This window comes from Balaenoptera musculus, chromosome 11, assembly GCF_009873245.2.
Source record: "Balaenoptera musculus isolate JJ_BM4_2016_0621 chromosome 11, mBalMus1.pri.v3, whole genome shotgun sequence".
Taxonomy (NCBI): domain Eukaryota; kingdom Metazoa; phylum Chordata; class Mammalia; order Artiodactyla; family Balaenopteridae; genus Balaenoptera; species Balaenoptera musculus.
In genome coordinates, this window is record NC_045795.1 from 100,276,411 (window position 1) to 100,297,315 (window position 20,905).

The 20,905-nt window shown below is 51.7% G+C and overlaps 1 protein-coding gene across 1 annotated transcript in view; it reads right to left on the minus strand.

Annotated features, from left to right (window-relative positions):
• Window positions 1-358: 358 nt before the first annotated feature.
• C11H3orf20 (chromosome 11 C3orf20 homolog) overlaps window positions 359-20,905 on the minus strand; it is a 78,662-nt gene continuing 58,115 nt past the window's right edge. Inside the window, exons 11-15 of the mRNA XM_036870202.1 lie at window positions 14,214-14,517; window positions 11,989-12,096; window positions 10,757-10,899; window positions 1,414-1,548; window positions 359-455 (exon numbers count right to left, since the gene is read on the minus strand). Coding sequence (XP_036726097.1) covers window positions 359-455; window positions 1,414-1,548; window positions 10,757-10,899; window positions 11,989-12,096; window positions 14,214-14,517 — 787 coding nt within the window. The remainder of the gene's footprint in view (window positions 456-1,413; window positions 1,549-10,756; window positions 10,900-11,988; window positions 12,097-14,213; window positions 14,518-20,905) is intronic.

Consider the following 20,905-nt stretch of genomic DNA (forward strand, 5'->3'; position numbering starts at 1 on the left):
CCCAGCAAAGGGCAGAAGGGCACAGTTTAGTCCCATCCACGACCTCCCCAGGGTTAATGTGTCATTGGCTTGGTCCCTTGAAGACCTTCGTTTCCTTGGGAGATTCTTGGGCTAACTTCACTGGCCACAGAGGAAGCACTGCGTTTCTAAGGCCTCGGCCTGGAACAGGGCTGTCAGGGCCTTTGGCCTTGCAGGGGCCAGCCCATCCCACGGCCTCACCCGGATGCTGGAGGCACGCTTGTTTATTAGGCAGAGTTCAGAGAAGGGGTGGGAGGCTGGAGAGGCAGGGCTGGGGGGCCCAGGATGGGCTTGGGAGGGGCCATGGCCAGGCTGCACTCCGGGTGGCCATGGGGTGGCATCACTTCTTGGAGGCCTGTTTCTTCCAGGTGGTTATCTTCTTACTGCTCCTCCTGGCTCTGCTAAGAGGATGCAGATCCACTTCAGGCTGTACCAGTCTAAAAACCAAAACAGAGAGAAGCAGATGCGGGGCAACGGGTAGAGAGGGCTAGTCTGGTGGTACCTGGAGCCTCCTGGGCCTGGGCGAGGAGGGTGGGCCTTGCGGGCCTTGCTGCCTGCGCAGCTGAGGCCTCTGGGTGTTGCTCCAACCTGGGGGTCCCGGCGGAACCTGTGACCTTTCTGGGTGTTCACAGTTTTGCTTTTCTATCTTCATGAAAAATGTGTGGGGCTTCCCTGGTGGTGCAGTGGTTGAGAATCCGCCTGCCAATGCAAGGGACATGGGTTCGAGCCCTGGTCTGGGAAGATCCCACATGCCGCGGCGCAACTAGGGCCGTGAGCCACAACTACTGAGCCTGTGCGTCTGGAGCCTATGCTCCGCAACAAGAGAGGCCGCGATAGTGAGAGGCCCGCGCACCGCGATGAAGAGTGGCCCCCGCTTGCCGCAACTAGAGAAAGCCCTTGCACAGAAATAAAGACCCAACACAGCCATAAATAAATAAATAAATAATTTTAAAAAAAGAAATGTGTGATTTTCACACCCTTGCAGAACATGATTTGCTTCGCAGTTACTGCGGCCAGCGCACTGGACTTTTGACGGGTCTAGGAAGTTTCTTGCTGGGAGGCAGCGGGCAGTCTCCACCCTTCTCAGACCAATGGGTCTGGGCCGTGGGGCTTTGCCGAGAAGTCTACAAAAGGCCTCCATCTCCACCACCCAGAACACTGCCAGCAACTCCAGGGAGCAGCCTTGACGGCCAGCTGGACGTTGTGTTGATAAAACGGGCCAGACGTCAGGGATTGCTGGAGGACCCGCACCCGGGGGGAAGTGACTTGCCCAAGGCCACTTAGCCCCTCGTGGCCTCTGTGGCCTGTGGTGGAGCCAGGGGCCCTGCTGTGAGCCACACCCATTCTGCCAACCAAGGGGAGGCCCCTGATCCCAGGGCGGGGGTGGCCACCTACTTCTTCTCAGCTTCAGCGGAGGGCTCCTCCATCTTGTTCCTCAAGGCCAACGAGGAAAGGCTTCCTTGGATGTCTCCCGACACCGCTGTCTTGGCCGAGTCAGGGTCCTCCAGGCCTGGGGTGGAGGCTGAAATGCTGCAGGGGAGGCTGGGAGGGGAGGGAGTGCTCAGCGGAGGCCCAGCCAGAGGGGGCCCAGAGCTGGGGGGCCTGGGCAAGCCACCCTCGCTCGGCTCTGTCCTTTCAACGCTCCAGTTCCGAGAGGAAAGGGCACAGATGCCTCTCCTCCCGAGGCGGGTGAAGGGAGGACCCCCGGGGACCCGGAGACTCACTGAGCTCAGCTTCCCTGGCTTCTGTTTAAGGCTGGACTTGCCCTAACCCTGTGTCAGCAACACCCGTACGCCCAGTGCTGACCACCGGATAGGCCTGCCATGGGGGCCCCGCAGAGCGAGCAGAGAGAGGCCAGGAGGCCAGCATGTAAGTCCTCGTGTACCGTGTTACGGGTTGACTGCGTCCCCTCAAATTCTCAGTTGGAGTCCTAATGCCCGGGACCCCAGAATGTGACCTCATTTGGAAATAATGAGTGAAGATGAAGTCATGGGGACTTCTCTGGTGGCGCAGTGGTTGAGAATCTGCCTGCAAACGCAGGCGACACGGGTTCGAGCCCTGGTCCAGGAAGATCCAACATGCCACGGAGCAACTAAGCCCGTGCGCCATAACTACTGAAGCCTGTGGGCCTACAGCCTGAGTTCTGAAACAAGAGAAGCCACTGCAATGAGAAGCCCACGCACCACAACGAAGAGTAGCCCCCACTCACCGCAACTAGAGAAAGCCCGCACGCAGCAACGAAGACCCAATGCAGCCATAAATAAATAAATAAATTTATATATATAAAAAAAAAGATGAAGTCATGAAGTCACACCAGAGTGGCGTGACCTATCATCTCATCTACCCGGCGTCCTTATAAAAGGGAGAAGTGTGGACACAGACAGGCATGGGGGATGTCACGAGACGACAGTAGTGTTGCCACGGCCAAGGAGCTCCCAGCAGCAGGGAGAGAGGCCTGGAACAGATCCTCCCCTGGCACCTTTGGAGGGAGCGTGGCAGCCACACCTCAATCTGAACTCTGGCCTCTAGAGTCATGAGACAACACCTTTCTGTCCAAGCCTCTCCCGTGCTCACTCCTCACCTTTGCACCACACCTCAAGGCTCTGCAGCCATTCACTGACAACAAGCACTTTCCAGTGACAAGGTGGCTTTGGGCATCAAGCAGCCCCAGGGGACAGGCAGCTCAGGGGCTTCTGTCCCTGTCCCACCGACAAGGGCAGAAAGGAGAGTGGACTTGTGGAAGGGACAGCGCTGGCCTTTTCGTTCACTCTCATGTTTACAGAGCTCATGTGCCCCCACCCCTGCCTCTGCCTCACCCGACCCTGCATGCCACTTGCTCAAGGCAGGGCATTTCAGAGATAAGAGACAAGGGGGCGGAGGGGGCCTCTTCCATTATTCCAAGGGCCCTAGAAAAATTAAAAGTGGAGAAATACCAAAACAGGGTCACAAAGGCTGGGTGTATTCACAATGTTTGCAAACTGACGCCTTCCTCTACCCGCCCTCTGCTGCCTGCCCCTGCCCCACACAACTCAGTCCAAGCCACCCTGCGCAGCACCGCACTGGACACCAGGCTGGAGGCCTAGGGGGCCTGGGAAGTCAGGTCCTGCACGGATGGTGCAGGTGTCTGGGCTGAGCCCAGGGGCGCTGGCCTCCATCCCTGCTGGTCCCAGAGGGCAGAGGGGGATGTCTCCTCTGGGAACCCCTGCAGGGCCCCAGCCCAGGCTGGATGGGGAGGAGGACCCTGGGTTCTCTGGGTGGCAGAGGGTGCTTGGGGAGCAGAAGGGAAAAGCCCAGGAAGAAGCATGGTCCCCCTAAATTTCCTCCCTGTTCAGTCACTCATTCATTCATACCACAAGCAATTTTGAGCACCTACTCCCTAAGCTAGGCTCACAGCCGGCCCCTCAGTCCCGCCCATCCTGAAGCACCCCTCCAGGGCACAAGCCTCCTCCCTGGCCTCCCTGCTTCCAGCGTTACATGGCCAATGTCCACGCTGCTGCCCAGCGGCTTGTCCTCCTGGATCGGGCCTTGTCTCTCCTGCTTAAAACCAGTCTATGGCTCCGCAGCTTCTGCAGGGGTGAGCCCCAGCTCTCTGGAGTGACGCCCAGCTCGAGGCCCATCAGAATCTGGCGCAAACCACTGGCACGTTTTTCTAACAGCCCCTCTTGGTAGCCTCACTAAATCCACAGCTATCCTGCTCCCAGGTCCCAAAGTGTGCCGTGCCATCCAATCCCCTGCCAGGAGTGCCTTTTCCCTCTCCTTTTCTCCTGGACCTTGTACTCATCTTTTAAGGCCAGGCTCCTGTGTCACCTCCTCTGGGAAGCCTTCCCTGAACTCTTGGAGAAGGAGTGATTCCCTCCTCTATTTATTTTGGTGCAGGGTTCACAGCTCTGTGAGTCAGCCTCCAATCACCTGAGGAGAGGACTTGATCTTAGCAACCTGGCACAGTAGGTATGAGTGAACGAACGAATGAACCAAATGATGGGGCATCAAGGAACGCAAATGGCTAGGCCAGTGAAGCCACACGGCCATCCTCTTGGGGTGACGGGAACACTCCTGTTCCTGCTGACAGTAGGCCAGGTGCTTTCCTGGAAGAACAGTCTGGAGATGCATGCCAAGACCATCCTTGCTCAGGGATAAGCAGGGAAGGCCATCTGGGGGTCTATAACAGGCCAGCCCCTCCAGCAATTTAAAAAACCTTTGTACTCACTTCAGTGAAAAGGATAGTGTCACCAAGGGCTGGTCCTCATCAGACTGAAGCCCCCCTCCTCCCTGTGGCATCGAGGCCAGCCCCCTACATCTAGCCCCTGGTCTACTGTAGGAAGGTGGCCTTTTTCCAATCAGCTCTTTCAGGTCCCCCTGTCCGGGAGAGAAGTGGCTTTATTTATTTATTTATTTAGGCCATGCAGGCGCGGGCATGCGGGATCCTAGTTCCCCGAACAGGGATTGAACCCGCACCCCCTGCAGTGAAAGCGTGGAGTCTTAACCACTAGACTGCTGGGGAAGTCCCAGAAGTGGCTTTAAAACCACCTTCATCCATACCATCTGCTCCTCTGACAAGCCTATTAACACCCTGGTAGCCCCAACCCAGTCCCTACCAGGTTCATGAATCTAAAGCCCAACGCTGATCAAGCCTCTCCCCCAGCTCAGGAACCTTCAATGGCTCCCCACTGCTTGCATGATCGGGTCACGGAAGCCTTCCTTGACATGCCCTTCCCCTGCCTATCCAGTGCCTGCTTCTCCTTCCGCTGGGCCCCCGCTCCAGCTGGTCTTGCCAGGACTCCTCAAGAACTGGTCCACAGTGACCTGCTAACACACAGAGAGCCCGGGCACCGCCTCATGCTGGCAGGCTTCTATTGTCTTCTCTCCACGAGCTCACAAGTCTCATCTCACCAACCAGGCCTGGCACACCTCACATGTCTCCAGTTCCCCTAACAGAGTGGCTTGACCCAGGGCAAGCCGGCAGCAGGCTCACAGTGCCACAAACCAGAGCCCTGCTGAGAACCTCCATGGCTGGTTAGGGGAGCTGCCTGGGTGTGGAGGTGGGGAGGCCCCTTAGGACAGGGGTGGAGGTTGGAGGGCCGGCTCAGCCACGCCCTGTCCCTGCACACACAGAGCTTGCACCCTCTTCCCAGGCCTGGCTTGACTCCTCTCTGTAAGAGCTGTCAAGGTGCCTGAGGACAGGGTGAACAAGGCCCCTGGTAGGTTTCCTTGGGCGGAGGGTGGATGCTGGCGTGAACAGCTGGCGAGGGCGAGTGGCCCTCCCTCACAGCGGCATCACTGTGGGAGGGCCTGGTGGCAGCTGGCTCCTCCCTGGCACTGGGCCCACCCTTCACAGTATCCTCCTTGGAGGGGGCCTGGTGGGCATAGCTGATGCGAGGAGAGACCCAGGTCTCCTGACACTGTGCCCTGGCCCTCCGCTGCCTGCCCCTCCTGCCACTGAAAGGCTACCTCCTGCCTCTTCTAAGGTAGGCATGCTATCAAGTGGCACAACTGTGAAGAGCGTCCCCTCACATGCGGTGGCACTTTACAGTTTACAGAGACTTTGCTCTAGTTTATAGGGAACATTACAATTTACAAAGCCTACCGAGGATTACATGTGCAATTACAGCACTGTGCTCCCTGTCTGAAATGTACTTTTCACTTCAGGGAACTTGACAGTTTATAAGGGGTCTTGTCATTTATGGAGTGTCTTGTAGTTTACAGTGTTTCACAGGGTACAGTGTACCATACAGTTTGTGAAGCACTTTCCAGGCTCCCAGCTCACGGGGCCCTTTGGAGCAGGCCCGTCTTCAGGTTTGGGTAGAGGGCACACAGAGTTACAAGACACTCTGCAGTCGATGGGGCACCTCACAGCGTCCAGAGCCCCTGTGGTTGGCTGGGCAGGCGGCACCTAACAAAGGACTCGGTCTTTCACAGATTTCACCACAGCTTGCAAAGTGCTCCAGGGCTTACCGGGCATATTACAGTTTACACAGGCTTTGCAGTTTACCGGGCATACGACAGTTTACAAAGCACTTTGTCATCACAGAGCACATCACCTCTTACAGTTTTTGATTCTCTCGACTCCCTGCTCTGAGAGGGTCCTGAAAGAATGGTGTCCCCATCCTACTGGGAGAGGGCAGGTGACCGTCAAAGCCATGTGTGTGGCGTAGCCTGACCCCGCCTCTCCAGGCACTTCCCTGCCCCCTCTGCTCCCTGCGCCAACGGGAGGGGGCTGCACAAGGGGCTCCTGGCCTGGGCCAGCCCCTCTGTAGGGGGCCCACCTCCCGGACTCCCACATCATCCAGCAGCTGGGCTTGGAGCCCACGGCTTTACTCTCCTCTCCCCACCGCCCCTGCCGGGCGCTGTAGGCAGCACGCACGGCAAAAGGCAGGCCCAAGCGGCAGCGACTGCACCAACGGCAGGGGGAATCCGTGGTCTGCGGTGGTGAAGTGTAGACCAGGCTGCCTCCCCGCCGTCCCCTTGGAATCCTGGTGGACAGAGGGGGCAGGAAAGCAGACCCCAGGAATGGGTCTCTTGAGACTTCCTGCGCTGGGCACATGGCAGTGAACAGGGCGGAGGGGAAGCAGACAGCACTGCGGGCTCCCCTCGCCGCACCCCCCAACCCAACCTGCCCCTGTTCCCCAGGATGGGCCGTGGCTCAGCACGTCTTAGGAACTCAAAGCACCACCAAATGGAAAAATGGAGTCAAGCCAAGCGGGATGCAGGTGAAGGGTGTGTCCCTGGGTGAAGGGTGACCAACAGCAGGATACCCAACAAGAGTGGGGGTAACCCTGATGGAGAGGCACCCCCATCAGAGGCCCTCCATAGTCTTGTTGTCTGTGAATTAACACTGGCCCCCGGCCATGGAGACGGTCTTTAGGAGGCCTCAGCGCCAGGGGCCTGTCAAGGGTTCCAGCCCCCTCTGGCCTTGCCCCTCAAAGCTGCCTGGGCTACCCTTCTCAAAGCACCACCCCCAGCTGCCGGCTGCACTTGGGGTCTGGGAATCCGGTAGCACCTGTCTTACCTGTAGCTAAGGTGGCCCCATCTCCATCATCCCCCCACCCCGGGGCAGGGGTGAGCCCCTGGCATGTGGAGCCTCTTGGTGTTCCCAAGAGCATCTCACTGCTCTCTCCAGGGGCGGGGGAGGAGCCCTTCCCTCGTCCCCACTGCAGCCCAGCGTGCCACTGCTCACAGGCACCCATCGCAGGGCCTGCCAATAGCGCAACCTCTCCTGGCCACAAGGAGGCCTCCCTGAGCCCAGTGAGGGAGGCCGGGAAGAGCAGCCGCCAAGCGTCCAGGTGGCTGCAGCTCAGACTCATGAGGCGGCCACCTCCGCAAGATGCCACCTTGTGTGCGTTCCAGCTGTCCTTTCGACCCAGCTTCTGCCCACTCTGCCCAGGAGCTCTCCTGACTGTTCCAGCCTGCTGAGCTCTCCCTCGGTCGGGGGTCCCTCTGTGCCTTCCACCTGGGGGTCCCTCGCGTGGCCGTCCCTTTGTGCCGCTGCCTGAACCCCACCCCAGAGCTGCAGAATGTCCGAGAGAAGCCAAGAGGGCAAGGAGAGGGCTGGGCCAGCAGGGACTCAGTGCCGAGCACAGGGCTGTGGGGATGGGGGGGTCACTATCTGCTGAACAAAGGAAGGAAGGAAAGAAGACACGGGGTGGGTGAGGGGCAGGGGGCCTCCAAGCTCTGGTCTCCAGGCCGTTCCTGACTCCCAGCTGTGGCTCTGTTTGCTGGGCCAGGAGCCTTCATTGGGCCTTGCGTTGGTGCCCTGTCCTGAGCATCAAAGATGACGGCCATAGCAGCTCCCACTGAGGCCACACTGCCCACAGGGTCTCTCTCCTCACCCGCCCCCACTCAGCCTGGCTGGCTGTGCATTGAGGGCTCAGAGAGGCTCCCTCCTGGGTGGGCCTACGTGGGAGAAAGGAGCTGCAGCGTGCAGTGCCCAGGAAGCCTTCTGTGGTGAGGACAGGCTCACACTGGAAGTGCAGGCCGTGGGACAGACGTGGACAGGTTGGTGTAGCAGGTAGGGAATGACCTGATGGCCAGAGGGAGAATGGGACCCGGTGCTACCAGAGCAGAAAGGGTGGGCTTCGGAGACCAAACCAGCCCTTGCCCTGGGAGCGCGCTAGCCGAGGAAAACAGTCCCTTTCTTCCCTGTCAGCTGCAAGCACCCACAGAGCATCTCCAACCCCCTTTTTATAACTGTTGTTAAAAGCGTGTTACATAGGGCTTCCCTGGTGGCGCAGTGGTTGAGAATCTGCCTGCCAATGCAGGGGACACGGGTTCGAGCCCTGGTCTGGGAAAATCCCACGTGCCGCGGAGCAGCTGGGCCCGTGAGCCACAATTACTGAGCCTGCGCATCTGGAGTCTGTGCTCCGCAACAAGAGAGGCCGCGATAGTGAGAGGCCCACTCACCGCAATGAAGAGTGGCCCCCGCTTGCCACAACTAGAGAAAGCCCTTGCACAGAAATGAAGACCCAACACAGCCATAAATAAATAAATAAACAAATAACTTTAAAAAAATAAAGTGCAAGAAGAGAAAAAGCAAGTGGCCCAAGTGGTTAGTTATTAAAAAAAAAAAAAAGCGTGTAACATAAAATTTACCATCTTAACAATTTTTAAGTGTACAGCTCAGTAGTGTTAAGTACGTTCACATTGTTGGACAACAGATCTCTGGAACTTTTTCATCCTGTAAAACTGAATCTGTCCCCATTAAACAAACCTCCCCATGTCCCTCCCCCTGGCACCACTCTACTTTGTCTCTATGAATCTGACTGCTGGAGGGGCCTCATATAAGTGGAATCATACAGTATTTGTCCTGTGTCTGGCTTATTTCACATAGAATAATGTCCTCCGGTTTCACCCATGTTGCAGCAGGTGTCAGAATTTCCTTCCTTTTTAAGGCTGAATAATATTCCATTGTGTGGATAGACCACGCTTTCTTTATCCATTCATCCATCCGTGGACACTTGGGTTGCTTCCACTTCTTGGATATTGGGAACAGTGCTGCTATGAACATGGGTGTGCAAATATCTCTTTGAGACACTTTTAATTGTTTTAGGTATGTACCCAGAAGGATACTTGCTGGATCATATGGTGATTCTACGTTTAATTTTTGGGGAACCTCCATCCTGTTTTCCACATGGCTGCACCCTACATCAGAGTTCTAATTTCTCTGCATCCTCACTAACACTTGTTATTTTCTGTTTTTGTGTTTGATTTTTAATAGTAGGCATCCTGATGGGTATGAGGTGGTTTCTCATTGTGATTCTGACTTGTGTTTCTCTAATGCTTAGTGCCCTTCACTCCTTCTCACATCAGTTTCCGGCCCTTTGGATCAGTGAGGGTAGAGCAGGTCCAGGTCTTGTCCACCTCCAAATCCCCAGGGCTGACCAAGCACTAGGCTGGGCGTGCTGCAGCTGATCAGAAACTGACCAAGCGGCATGACTTTTAGGCTGCAAAGGGGCGGCCTCTGGAGAGAGGGGTCTCCCATCACTGGAGGTGGGCAAGGGGTGGCCAGTTATCAGCAGACACACTGTCTGCCAGCCCTTCCTCATTCTGACCCGACCTCTGACTCCCTGGGATAAAATCAGCCCTTGGCCGTCATTCAGCAGATGTTTCCCAAGGGCCTCCTTCGTGCTGGGCCCTGAGCATGAGCGGAGGATGCGAAGAGAAGGGAGTGGGGGGTCCAGGGCACGTGGGGCAGGACACCCAGCCCCCTGATGGCTTAATACCTGCAGGGACCTGCAGCGACTTCCCCACCCACTGCCTGCGCCTCAGGGCAGGGCTGTCCCCAGGTGGCTGCACCCCTCAGGACTGTAGGAGCCTGGGGCCTTGCCCCAGTTGTCCCTGGCCTGGCACACCCTCACCCTTGTGCTCTGTTTGTCACAACCAGTCCACTCTCTAGTCACGACCCCACCCCAGTCTCGACTGGGGCTTGGAAGCTCCTGGGCAGCCAAGTTCCTCCTCTGGCTGAGGAAACCCCAGCTCTTCTGCATGTTCACAGCTCTTGCTGTGATGGCCTCACGGACCCCGAGCCCAGACTGACGGTGGTCTCTGTGGCAGCTCCTCGGAGGACAGAGAAGGCCCAAGTGCCCGCAGCCCACGATCTGGCTCCCAGGCCTACCACCACTTGCGTTTCCCGACACCAGTCTCTTCTCCCCCGCACCTGCCCACCTCAGAGGAACGGTTTCCTTGAATCCTCCCACTACATCGGGACAAAGCAAAGCAGATGAAAACTCTGGTAAGGAAGACACGGTCCCTACCAAGGGACGGCGAGGCCCTCTCAGGGCTCTGATGCAAGGCTGTCTGCCAACAACCCTCTTGAAACAGGACCCAGAAACAGAGGCACTGCAGGGCCATGCCCGGCTACTGCTGGGCGAGACACTGGTGTCAGGACTCCTAGAAAACTGAGGGCCTGGTGGGAGTGGCACGCTGCCAGACTCAGTGCCGTGGGGACGCAATCAGAGGCAGGCCCACGTCTGCAGTCAGATAATGCTTCCTAGGCAGGTACTGCCCAGGCGTTCTAGAATCCGCTGCTGTCTCCCAATACAGCTGTGAGCAACGTCATAAACGCCAGGCTCCTTCCCTGGACCAGGCTCCTTCCCTGGACCAGGCTGTGTGCTTCTGGAGCCTAGAGACCTACCTTTGCTCATCTCAAGCAAGCTGGGCCCAGGCACCTCCCACAGCGCCAGCCCCTCCCTCCCGGTCACCCTGCCCTGTGCGCGCCCCTCATCCCACGTGTTTCCTGCTTTACCTAAATTTGTAGTTCTCAGGCAGGAAGTAGCCCATCTTGCAGTTCTGTCGAGCCTGGAAGATCTGTTTCAGCAGATTCCGCCTGCTGAAGCCATATCCATTCAAAACGCAGCCCCCAAAAAGGAGCTTTCCCCCAGCGAGCATCTGTTGACACACAATAAGGAAACAGTGGGGAGACCCTCAGCACATCAGCACTGAATCTCAGGACAGTGCAGCGGGCTCTCAGAGCTTGTCCCGGAACCCAGGCCTTTCTTTGGTGGTTCTGGGGCAGGGGTGCTGCCGTCCCCGAGTCCCTCAGTGAGGTGTGGCTGAGCCTGTCCCCGATGCAGGCCTGCAAGTCAGAGGGCAGCCTCACCATCCCAGCTTTTGCCCCCTGCAGGCCTGACCAGCTGAAATGCCCCTTCACAGAGCCCTGGGGCCAGAAGGGTGTCTTCCTGCTCAGAGGCCCCCAACCCCCTCTGCCTCTAACCCACTTATCTGTTACACTGATGAGCAGGTCCCAGGGGACGGGGGCCCCTTGAGGGCAGGGATCTTGTCCTACTGCTCTCTGCACCCCCACCCTCCACATGTCAGCCTCAACAAGAGAGGCCTGTCCAAGATTTCTGTGCAAGGATATCCATTACGGTGCTATTTATTATGGCCAAAACCAAAAAGGAAATAACATAAACATCCAACAAAAGGAACACAGGTAGAGAAATAAAGTGATTCTTATGCTGCAGTTAAAAATCATAATTAAAAGGCAGGGCCTCAAAGTCAGAAAATTACTGAAGAGCCCAGACACCAAAATGTGAGCAGGGGTACGCCCCAGGGCTCCCGAAAGCACTGGTCCTAGCACGCGCTCCGTGCATGAACAATTAGGCCATCCGGCCGATATGATGAAGTGATTATTTTCTAAACTGCATTTTCCAAAGTTTCTACAATGAATATATGTGTTTTTTTTACAATACACTGTTTTTAGCAAAAAGTTATTTAAAAACAAACAGATGAAGAGAATTTGTTTCTTCAGGTTAAGCATCACCTGTCCCTTCAGCCTCCTGGGATGGGAGACACATGGGGTCAGCCTGGGGACGGGAGCCAGGCTCCAGCCCCAGCAACGTGCGCTGGGCGACTTTCGGTCAGTACTGCTCTCTGGGCCTCAGCCTGGCCCCTAAATCTGTGATTCCACAAGGGTAGGGGCTGCAAAGACCAGGGTGGCAGGCAGCGGGCAGTGGGTCCCCCTGGGCCCCGGCTCACCAGAACCATCCCCTGCATCACAGCGTACTTCTTCACCAGCAGGGGCGGGTCCCTCTGCAGGGGGCTGTCCAGGTTGTACTGCAGCAGGCGGTAGGGGTCGTGCCGGCACTGCCGAGAGAGAAAGGAGTGCCCGTCACCCCCATGCCAAGAAGACACACTTGGATTCCCACGTTCTCAGCCAGGCTGGTTCCCCTGAGTCCTGAGCCCCATACAACATCCCCTCCCAACTCCTGCTCAGTGGCCCTTCAGCCCCTGCGCGCACACCTCCCCTGACCATCCCCAGAGGATGTCCTGGATCCGCTTAGGGCCCTCTGCTGGTGAAGGCCATCACGGAGATGACTGCCCCCCACCACGTGACATCCACGAGCCCAGCCTTCTGGGGTCTGCAGGACTTGTTTATCCCTTTGCCTGGGAGAAGCCCTGCAGAGATCTGAAGGTGTGCCCTGCTCCTGGGGGTACTCCTTTCCAGGACTCCTCCACCGTCTACCCCCCTCTGCCCCCACTGGCTGCCCCTCTGAACACCTCCCAGTCACCCAATCCAGTGCCAGGACCTGAATTGAATGTTCACCTCAAGGTAGGACCTGGTCAATCCAGAGTAAAGCTTGTCTCTTTCCCCTCCTTTCTGGGTGCTACAGGTCCATTAATATGACTAATGTGTAATGTGATGTTTTCTGGTTCTATCTGTCTTTTATTCCAGGTGCCCCCAGCTGTTCTGCCTGACCGTTCAGTTTAAAGTGTGGAATGCAGAACTGCACCTGGGGTTCTAGTTATCAGAGCAAAAGAATGTCAGGGAACGTTTCTGCCTTAACTAAAGACACCGGAATGGTGGCACCAGAGTCACCGTGAGATCTGACACCACCCCCGGTCTGTCCTCTGCCCTCCTCAAATCCCGCTGCCCATTCCTGCGTTGCTTCAACCACCTCAGCCCAGGCCCTGTGCCCATTCATGCTGCCCATGGCTGGGCTGGGCCACTGCACCTTCCTATACTTTCAGACAATTATTAGTGAACAATTAATAGCCCCGAAATAAACTAAAGTCAACTCTAACTTCCCACAAGGGCAGGGATGATATCTATATACAGATGGGTACAGAGCTGGTACTCAATAGTGCTCATGGAATCTAACTAAATTGGAATTCTCTCCAGAAAATATATGTGGCTTTGATGTATGAGACCCGTAAAAAGCCTTCTGGCGTCTGATCAGAAGGGTTCCGATGCCAAGCTCCAGGCACTGGCTGGAGTGCATACCTGAGGGTGGACACCTGGGGGTCAGGGAGGCAGCACCCCTGGGAAGAAGGAAGGAGGGGGCATTCCCAGGGCATACATGGAAATTTAGAACTCAGGATTGCAGCCAGAGAGAGACAGGGCAAAACAATGAATTCGAGAGGTCACAGGGCAAAGAGGACCTGAAGGAGGTCAGCGGTGGACATGAAGCTCTTATGCGCACGCTTGGTCACACTTGGCATCCTCTGCTCCACTTGGTCTGGGGACGGGGCCACCCCATGAACTGTGCTAACCCGGCTGGGAACTGCTGCTGATTCAGGGTGATGATGAGACTTAGGAGCGACTCTGCAGCAAGGAGGTGGGGTGGGTTCCACGCGCCCCTGACTGACCAACCCCTAGAACTTCAACCACAGTGAGCTGGGGCCTGGAGCGGCCATTTTCCCCCAAGCTTTGCGGAGCCTGCTGCCTCTGCTGGGAACACACACCCATCTGCCAAAACCCTCTCTTCCTGGGAGACCCTGGCTGACCCTCAGAGGCCGCTGGCCCCGTTCCTGGGCTCCTACGTGCCTAGACCTGTCCTCTCATGGCCCTTGCCCGGGCTGCTATCAGTGCCACCCCTGGGGCCTGGCACGGGACCTACACGCGGGTATTCGGCCATGAACATTCCTGAGCCCTGAGGGTCCCATGGTGAGCACGTCTCCTCTAAATGCTCACTCCAGTACATGACCATAATCTGCAGCTTGTGGTCTGGAAGAAAATGGCCAGCACCCTGACCTGTCTCAAGGTCAGAAAAGGCCCCCACCTTGAGTGGTGACATTCACCTGGGACAGGAGGATGAGTGGCAGAGAGAGAAGAGGGCTGCAGATGGTAGGAAGAGCGTGTGCAAAAGCCCAGGAGAAAAGGAAGTGAAAGACGGCCCACGTGCTCTCAGCAAGAGGCTTAGCCAATCCCAGCCCCACGGGGGTCTCCCCCACCCGTGTCCTGGGCTGGGCCCAGGACCAACCTGGATGCAGGGGGAGGCACGGCCCTGCTGCCGGTGACTGTAGAGTGTGTCCAGCAGCCACTGGAGCTGCCCTGACCTGGTGGAGTTCTGGCTCGACACGATCCCGAACACCAGCACCTGGCTGGGGTCTCGGGGTGCTGACAAGAAGCGCTCCAGCTCCACGTCGGACACCAAGGGTGCCCTCACCATGCACTTGCAGCCGGCCCGGACGTCTTCTTTGCGAATGAGCTTTCGCAGAACCAGTGGGCAGTCGGAGGGTGAGATTGCCCACCTGGTGGGGCTGTGAACCTCTCCGGCCTTCCCTCTGCCAGGAAGAACAAGTGGGTGGCGCTTAGTGGGCGGGGTGCAGGTCCCTGGCCCCCAGGCCCAGCTCCAGATGAACAAAGCCCCCACTGCTGCAGAGTCAGAGTTGGGCTGCAGGCAGTTCTAGTCTGGCCTCTGCCACCAATGTGCAATGCCGCCTTGGATGGGTCCCCTAACCTCTCTGTGCCTCAGTTTCCTCAGTTGCAAAACAGGATTTGCAAGGGACTCTTTCATCCATCCAACAAAAACTCTGGAATCATCCTGAACGCCTTTCTTTCTCTCACACCCCACATCCCGTCCAATCTATCAGCAAGCTTGTCTACTCTACATTCAAGACAAATCCAGGATCCGACCACTTTCCCTGCCCCCACTCCTAGTAACATGGTCTAAGCCTCCATCATCTCTTGCCTGACTGCCTACCAGTGCCTCCTAATGGGTCTTTCAAGGAATCCTGTTAGAACTAAGTCACACCCACACATAGAAAACAAACTTATGATTACCAAAGGGGAAAGGGAGCGAGGGATAAATTAGGAGCTTGGGATTAACAGATACCCACTACTGTATAGAAAACAGGTAAACAACAAGGACCTACTGTATAGCACAGGGAACTATATTCAATATCTTATAATAAACTATACTGGAAAAGAATCTGAAAAAGTATGTGTGTACTTTGTTGTACACCTGAAACATTATAAATCAACCATATGTTAATAAAAATTTTTTAGAAAAAGAGCCAAGTCATACCACATCACTACTCTCTTCAATAGCCTTCAGTGGCTTCCCACCTTCACAGGATAAAAGCCAAGGTCCCTACAATGCCCTCCAAGGCTATACTTGATCTGGCCTCTTCCTCACCCCCTCTACCTCTTATTCTCCTCCAACATTCTCACCTTTGCTCACTGCACTCAGCCCCGGTGGCCTCTTCTCACCCCCCTCCAACCTCAGGCCCTTTGCTCTTGCTGTTCCTTCTGCCTGCCTGGCTTTTCCCCCAGATGTGTGCTGTCTCACCCGACTGTTCTGTTGGGAATTGCATCCCTCCATCCCCAACAAACTTCCCCCTTCCCTGCCTATTTTCTTTACCACTGCTGACTATCTAAAATACTATATAGGACTTCCCTAGTGGCGCAGTGGTTAAGAATCTCTCTGCCAATGCAGGGGACATGGGTTCGATCCCTGGTCCAGGAAGATGCCACATGCCATGGAGCAACAAAGCCTGTGTGCCACAACTGCTGAGCCTGCACTCTAGAGCCCGCAAGCCACAACTACTGAGCCTGTGTGCCGCAACTATTGAAGCCCACGTGCCTACAGCCCGTGCTCTGCAACAAAAGAAGCCACTGCAATGAGAAGCAAGTGCGCCGCCACAAAGAGTAGCCCCCACTCACTGAAACTGGAGAAAGCCCGTGTGCAGCAATGAAGACCCAATGCAGCCAAAAATAAATAAATAAAATAAATTTAAAAGTTCCTGTCCGAAACAGTTTAAGGTAAAAGCTTGCAACTGTGTGGACCACTTCTGTCTGAAACTAAGATGTTTCCTCCTAACAAGCTGAAAACGGTTTCAATAAAAAGCTTTTTAAAAAAATACTATACATTTTGCTTATTTATTTTTGTTGTTTTACTTCTCCATCCCAATGGAACATAAGATCCATGAGTTCATGAGTTTGGAGTGTTCTCCTCAGTGGAATAAGAGTAAAGATTCAGGGCTTCCCTGGTGGCGCAGTGGTTGGGAGTCTGCCTGCCAATGCAGGGGACACAGGTTCGGGCCCTGGTCTGGGAGGATCCCACATGCCGCGGAGCAACTAGGCCCGTGAGCCACAATTACTGAGCCTGCGCGTCTGGAGCCTGTGCTCCGCAACAAAAGAGGCCGCGATAGTGAGAGGCCCGCGCACCGCGATGAAGAGTGGCCCCCACTTGCCGCGACTAGAGAAAACCCTCGCACAGAAATGAAGACCCAGCACAGCCATAAATAAATAAATTAAATTAAATAAAATTTAAAAAAAAAAAGATTCAATGCGTACTCAAAAAATAATCAAACAAGTATTTATCAGGGAACTACTATGTGTCAGACACTGCACAGGGTTGTTGCAGGGCTGTGAAGGTTGTTGTATTTAGACGGGAATAAGTACCATCCAGATAGAAAGAACTGCTATGACTTTTACTCTTATCATTACTACTGCCTTACACCCTGGTTAGCATTTTACAGCATCCATAGTCCTTGGCATAGACATTGTCTTGGTTTATTTTGTAATAACCCTAAATAATAGGCTGAGCAGACACTATTATCACTGTTTACAAATGGGAAAACAGAAGGCTCCCACCAGGTGAAGGGGTTGCCCAAGTTCATACAGTCATTAAGTGGTAAGGGCTAGGATTAGAAGCCAGATCACTCTGAAAAAGAGCAATGCAAGTAATTTACTGCTCATAATTATTCAGAGGCTACCTGATACTAATAAATACTTGCTAAACAAACTGAAGGATAGCTCTTCTTCAAGAACGTGAACATCTGCAGGGCAAAAGGTTGGATCTGTTAATCACAACTTATATCAAGATAAATCCAAAATGGATTAAGCATTTAAATGTAGGAAATTAAGCCATAAAAGTTCTAGTAGAAAATATGTTAAAATCCTTTTATAACTTTGGAGCAGGTAAGACTTTTCATAATTATGACTCAAAAGTCCAGAAGTCATGATAGAAAAAGACTGATAAATTCAACTACACAATAGAAAAAAACCAAGAAACCCTGCGTGGAGAAACTATCACAAGCCAAGACAAAAAAGAAATGACAAACTGGAAAACATATATGATACTCCTATCACAAACAAGTGGCTAGTTTCCCTACAACATAAATAACTGTAAGTGAATTTGAAAAATTTAATAACCCAATAAAATATAGACAAAGGAAGTGAACACACAATTTATGAAAATTATATAGAAATGAATTAATCATAAGAAAATAGGAGCGATGTTGCCTAAAATGGCAGAGTAGGGAACTCCATAACTATGTCCCTTCACAGAAGGTCACAAACAAACAACTACAAACTACAAGCAGCAATAATAAACCCTGGAGAAAGGGGAGTATTTGATTTCCATAGTTGCTGCATTGTAACATTCTAAATGAGTTTTCAACAAAAAATTATGAGGCATGAAGAGAAACAAGAAAGTATGGCTTTGATACCAAAGCCAGACAAAGATACTGTAAGAAAAGAAAAATACAGATGAATATCCACTATGCATATAGATGCAAAAAACCTCAAAGAAATACTAGGAAGGCAGAGGCATATGTTCCAGATGAAGAACAAGATAAAACCCCAGAAGAACAACTAAATGAAGTGGAGATAGGCAATCTACCAGAGAAAGACTTCAGAGTAATGATCAATCATAAAGATGATCCAAGATCTTGGAAAAAGAATGGATGCGCACTGCAAGAAGTTACAAGAAACTTTTAACAAAGAATTAGAAAATATAAACAACAACCAAACAGAGTTGAAGAATAACTGAAATGAAAAATACACTAGAAGGAATCAATAGCAGATTAAATGAGGCAGAAGAATGGATAAGTGAGCTGGAAGACAGAATGGGGGAAATCACTGCTGCGTAAGAGAAGAAAGAAAAAAGAATGAAAAGAAATTAGGACAGTTTAAGACACCTCTGGGACAACATTAAATGCACCAACATTCGCATTATGTGGGTCCCAAAAGGAGGAGAGAAAGAGAAAGGGCCTGAGAAAATATTTGAAGAGATAATAGCTGAAAACTTCCCTAACATGGGAAAGGAAACAATCACCCAAGTCCAGGAAGCGCAGAGAGTCCCAGGTAGGATTAACCCAGGGAGGAACATGCCAAGACACATAGTAATCAAACTGACAAAAATTAAAGACAAGGAGAAAATATTAAAAGCAGTAAGGGAAAAGCAACAAATAACATACAAGGGAATCTCCATAAGGTTATCAGCTGATTTTTCAGCAGAAACTCTGCAGGCCAGAAGGGAGTGGCACGATATATTTAAAGTGATGAAAGGAAAAAACCCACAGCCAAGAATACTCTACTCTGGGACTTCCCTGGTGGTCCAGTGACTAAGACTCTGTGCTCCCAATGCAGGGGGCCCAGGTTTGATCCCTGGTCAGGGAACTAGATCCCAATGCCGCAACTAAGAGTCTGCATGCCACAACTAAAGATACCTCATGCCTCAACGAAGATCCCACATGCTGCAACTAAGATGCAGCGCAGCCAAATAAATAAATAAATAAATATTAAAAAAAAAAAAGAATACTCTACCCAGGAGTAAGAAGACAAACTATCCAGCAAGGCTCCCATTCAGATTTGACAGAGAAATCAAAAGGTTTACAGACAAGCAAGAGCTAAAAGAATTTAGCACCACCAAACCAGCTTCACAACAAATGCTAAAGGAACTTCTGTAGGCAGAAAATAAAGGAAACAAGAATTTTTTTCTATTTTCTATCAATAGAAACAAGAAAATTCTGAAGTAGGAAAGCTCACCAGTAAAGGCAAACATACAGTAAAGACAGGAAGTCATTCACACACAAATATAATATCACAACCAGTAATTGTGACGGGACGAAAGTACAAATGCAGGATATTTGAAATGCATTTGAAATTAAGAGATTGACAACTTAAGACAGTCATGTATTTATATAGACTACTATATCAAAACCTCATGGCAATCACAAACCAAAAATCTGTAATAGATATACACACAAAAAAGAAAAAGGAATCCAAACACAATACTAGAAATAGTTATCAAATCATAAGAGAAGAGAACAAAAGAGGAAAGGAAGAAAAAAGACCTATAAAAATCCAAAACAATTAAGAAAATGGCAATGAGAACATGTATATCAATAATTACCTTAAATGTAAATGTATTAAATGCTCCAACCAAAAGACATAGACTGCTGAATGGATACAAAAACAAGACCCATATATATGCTCTTTACAAGAAACCCACTTGAGATCTAGAGACACATACAGACTGAAAGTGAGGGAATGAAAAAAGGCATTCCATGCAAATGGAAATCTAAAGAAAGCTGGAGTAGAAATATTCATATCAGACAAAATAGACTTTAAAATAAAGACTGTTACAAGAGAAACAAGAAGGACACGTGATTAAGGGATCAATCCAAGAAGAAGATATAACAATTGTAAATATACATATATACATATATACACACACACACACATATGCATCCAACACAGGAGCACCTCAATATACAAGGCAAATGTTAACAGATATAAAAGAAGAAATTGACAATAACACCAAAATAGTGGGAGACTTTAACACCTCACTAACATCAATGGACAGATCATCCAGACAGAAAATCAATAAGGAAACACAGGCCTTCAATGACACATTAGACCAAATGGAGTTAGTTGATATCTATAGAGCATTCCATCCAAAAGCAGCAGAATTCACATTCTTTTCTAGTGTACACGGAACATTCTCCAGGATACATCACATGCTGGGCCACAAAGCAAGCCTTGGTCAATGTAAGAAAACTGAAATCATATCGAGCATCATTTCTGACCACAATGTTATGAGATTAGAAATCAACCAATGGATCACTGAAGAAATCAAAGGGAAAATCAAAAAATACCTAGAGACAAATGAAAACGAAACACGATGACCCAGAACCCATGGGATGCCACAAAAGCAGTTCTAAGAGGGAAGTTTATAGCAATACAAGCTTACCTCAGGAAACAAGAAAATTCTCAAATAAACAACCTAACCTTACACCTAAAGCAACTAGAGAAAGAAGAACCAAAAAACCCCATAATTAGTAGAAGGAAAGAAATCATAAAGATCAGAGCAGAAATAAATTAAATAGAGACAAAGAAAACAAGAGAAAACATTAATGAAACTAAAAGCTGGTTCTTTGAAAAGATAAACAAAATTGATAAACCTTTAGCAAGACTCATTAAGAAAAAAAGGGAGAGGGTTCAAATCAATAAAATTAGAAATAAAAAAGGAGAAGTTACAACTGACACCACAGAAATACAAAGGACCATAAGAGACTACTACAGGCAACTATATGCCAATCAAATGGACAGCCTAGAAGAAATGGACAAATTCTTAGAAAGGTACAATCTCCCAAGATTGAACCAGAAATAGAAAATATGAACAGACCAATTATCGATACAAATACTGAAACTGAATCTGTGATTTAAAAACTCCCAACAAACAGAAGTCCAGGACCAGATGGCTTAACAGGCAAATTCTACCAAACATTTAAAGAAGAGCTAACACCTATCCTTCGGAAACTGTTCCAAAAAATTGCAGAGGAAGGAACACTTCCAAACTCATTCTATGAGGCCACCATCACCCTGATACCAAAACCAGACAAAGATACCACAAAAGAAGAAAACCATAATTTGAAAACA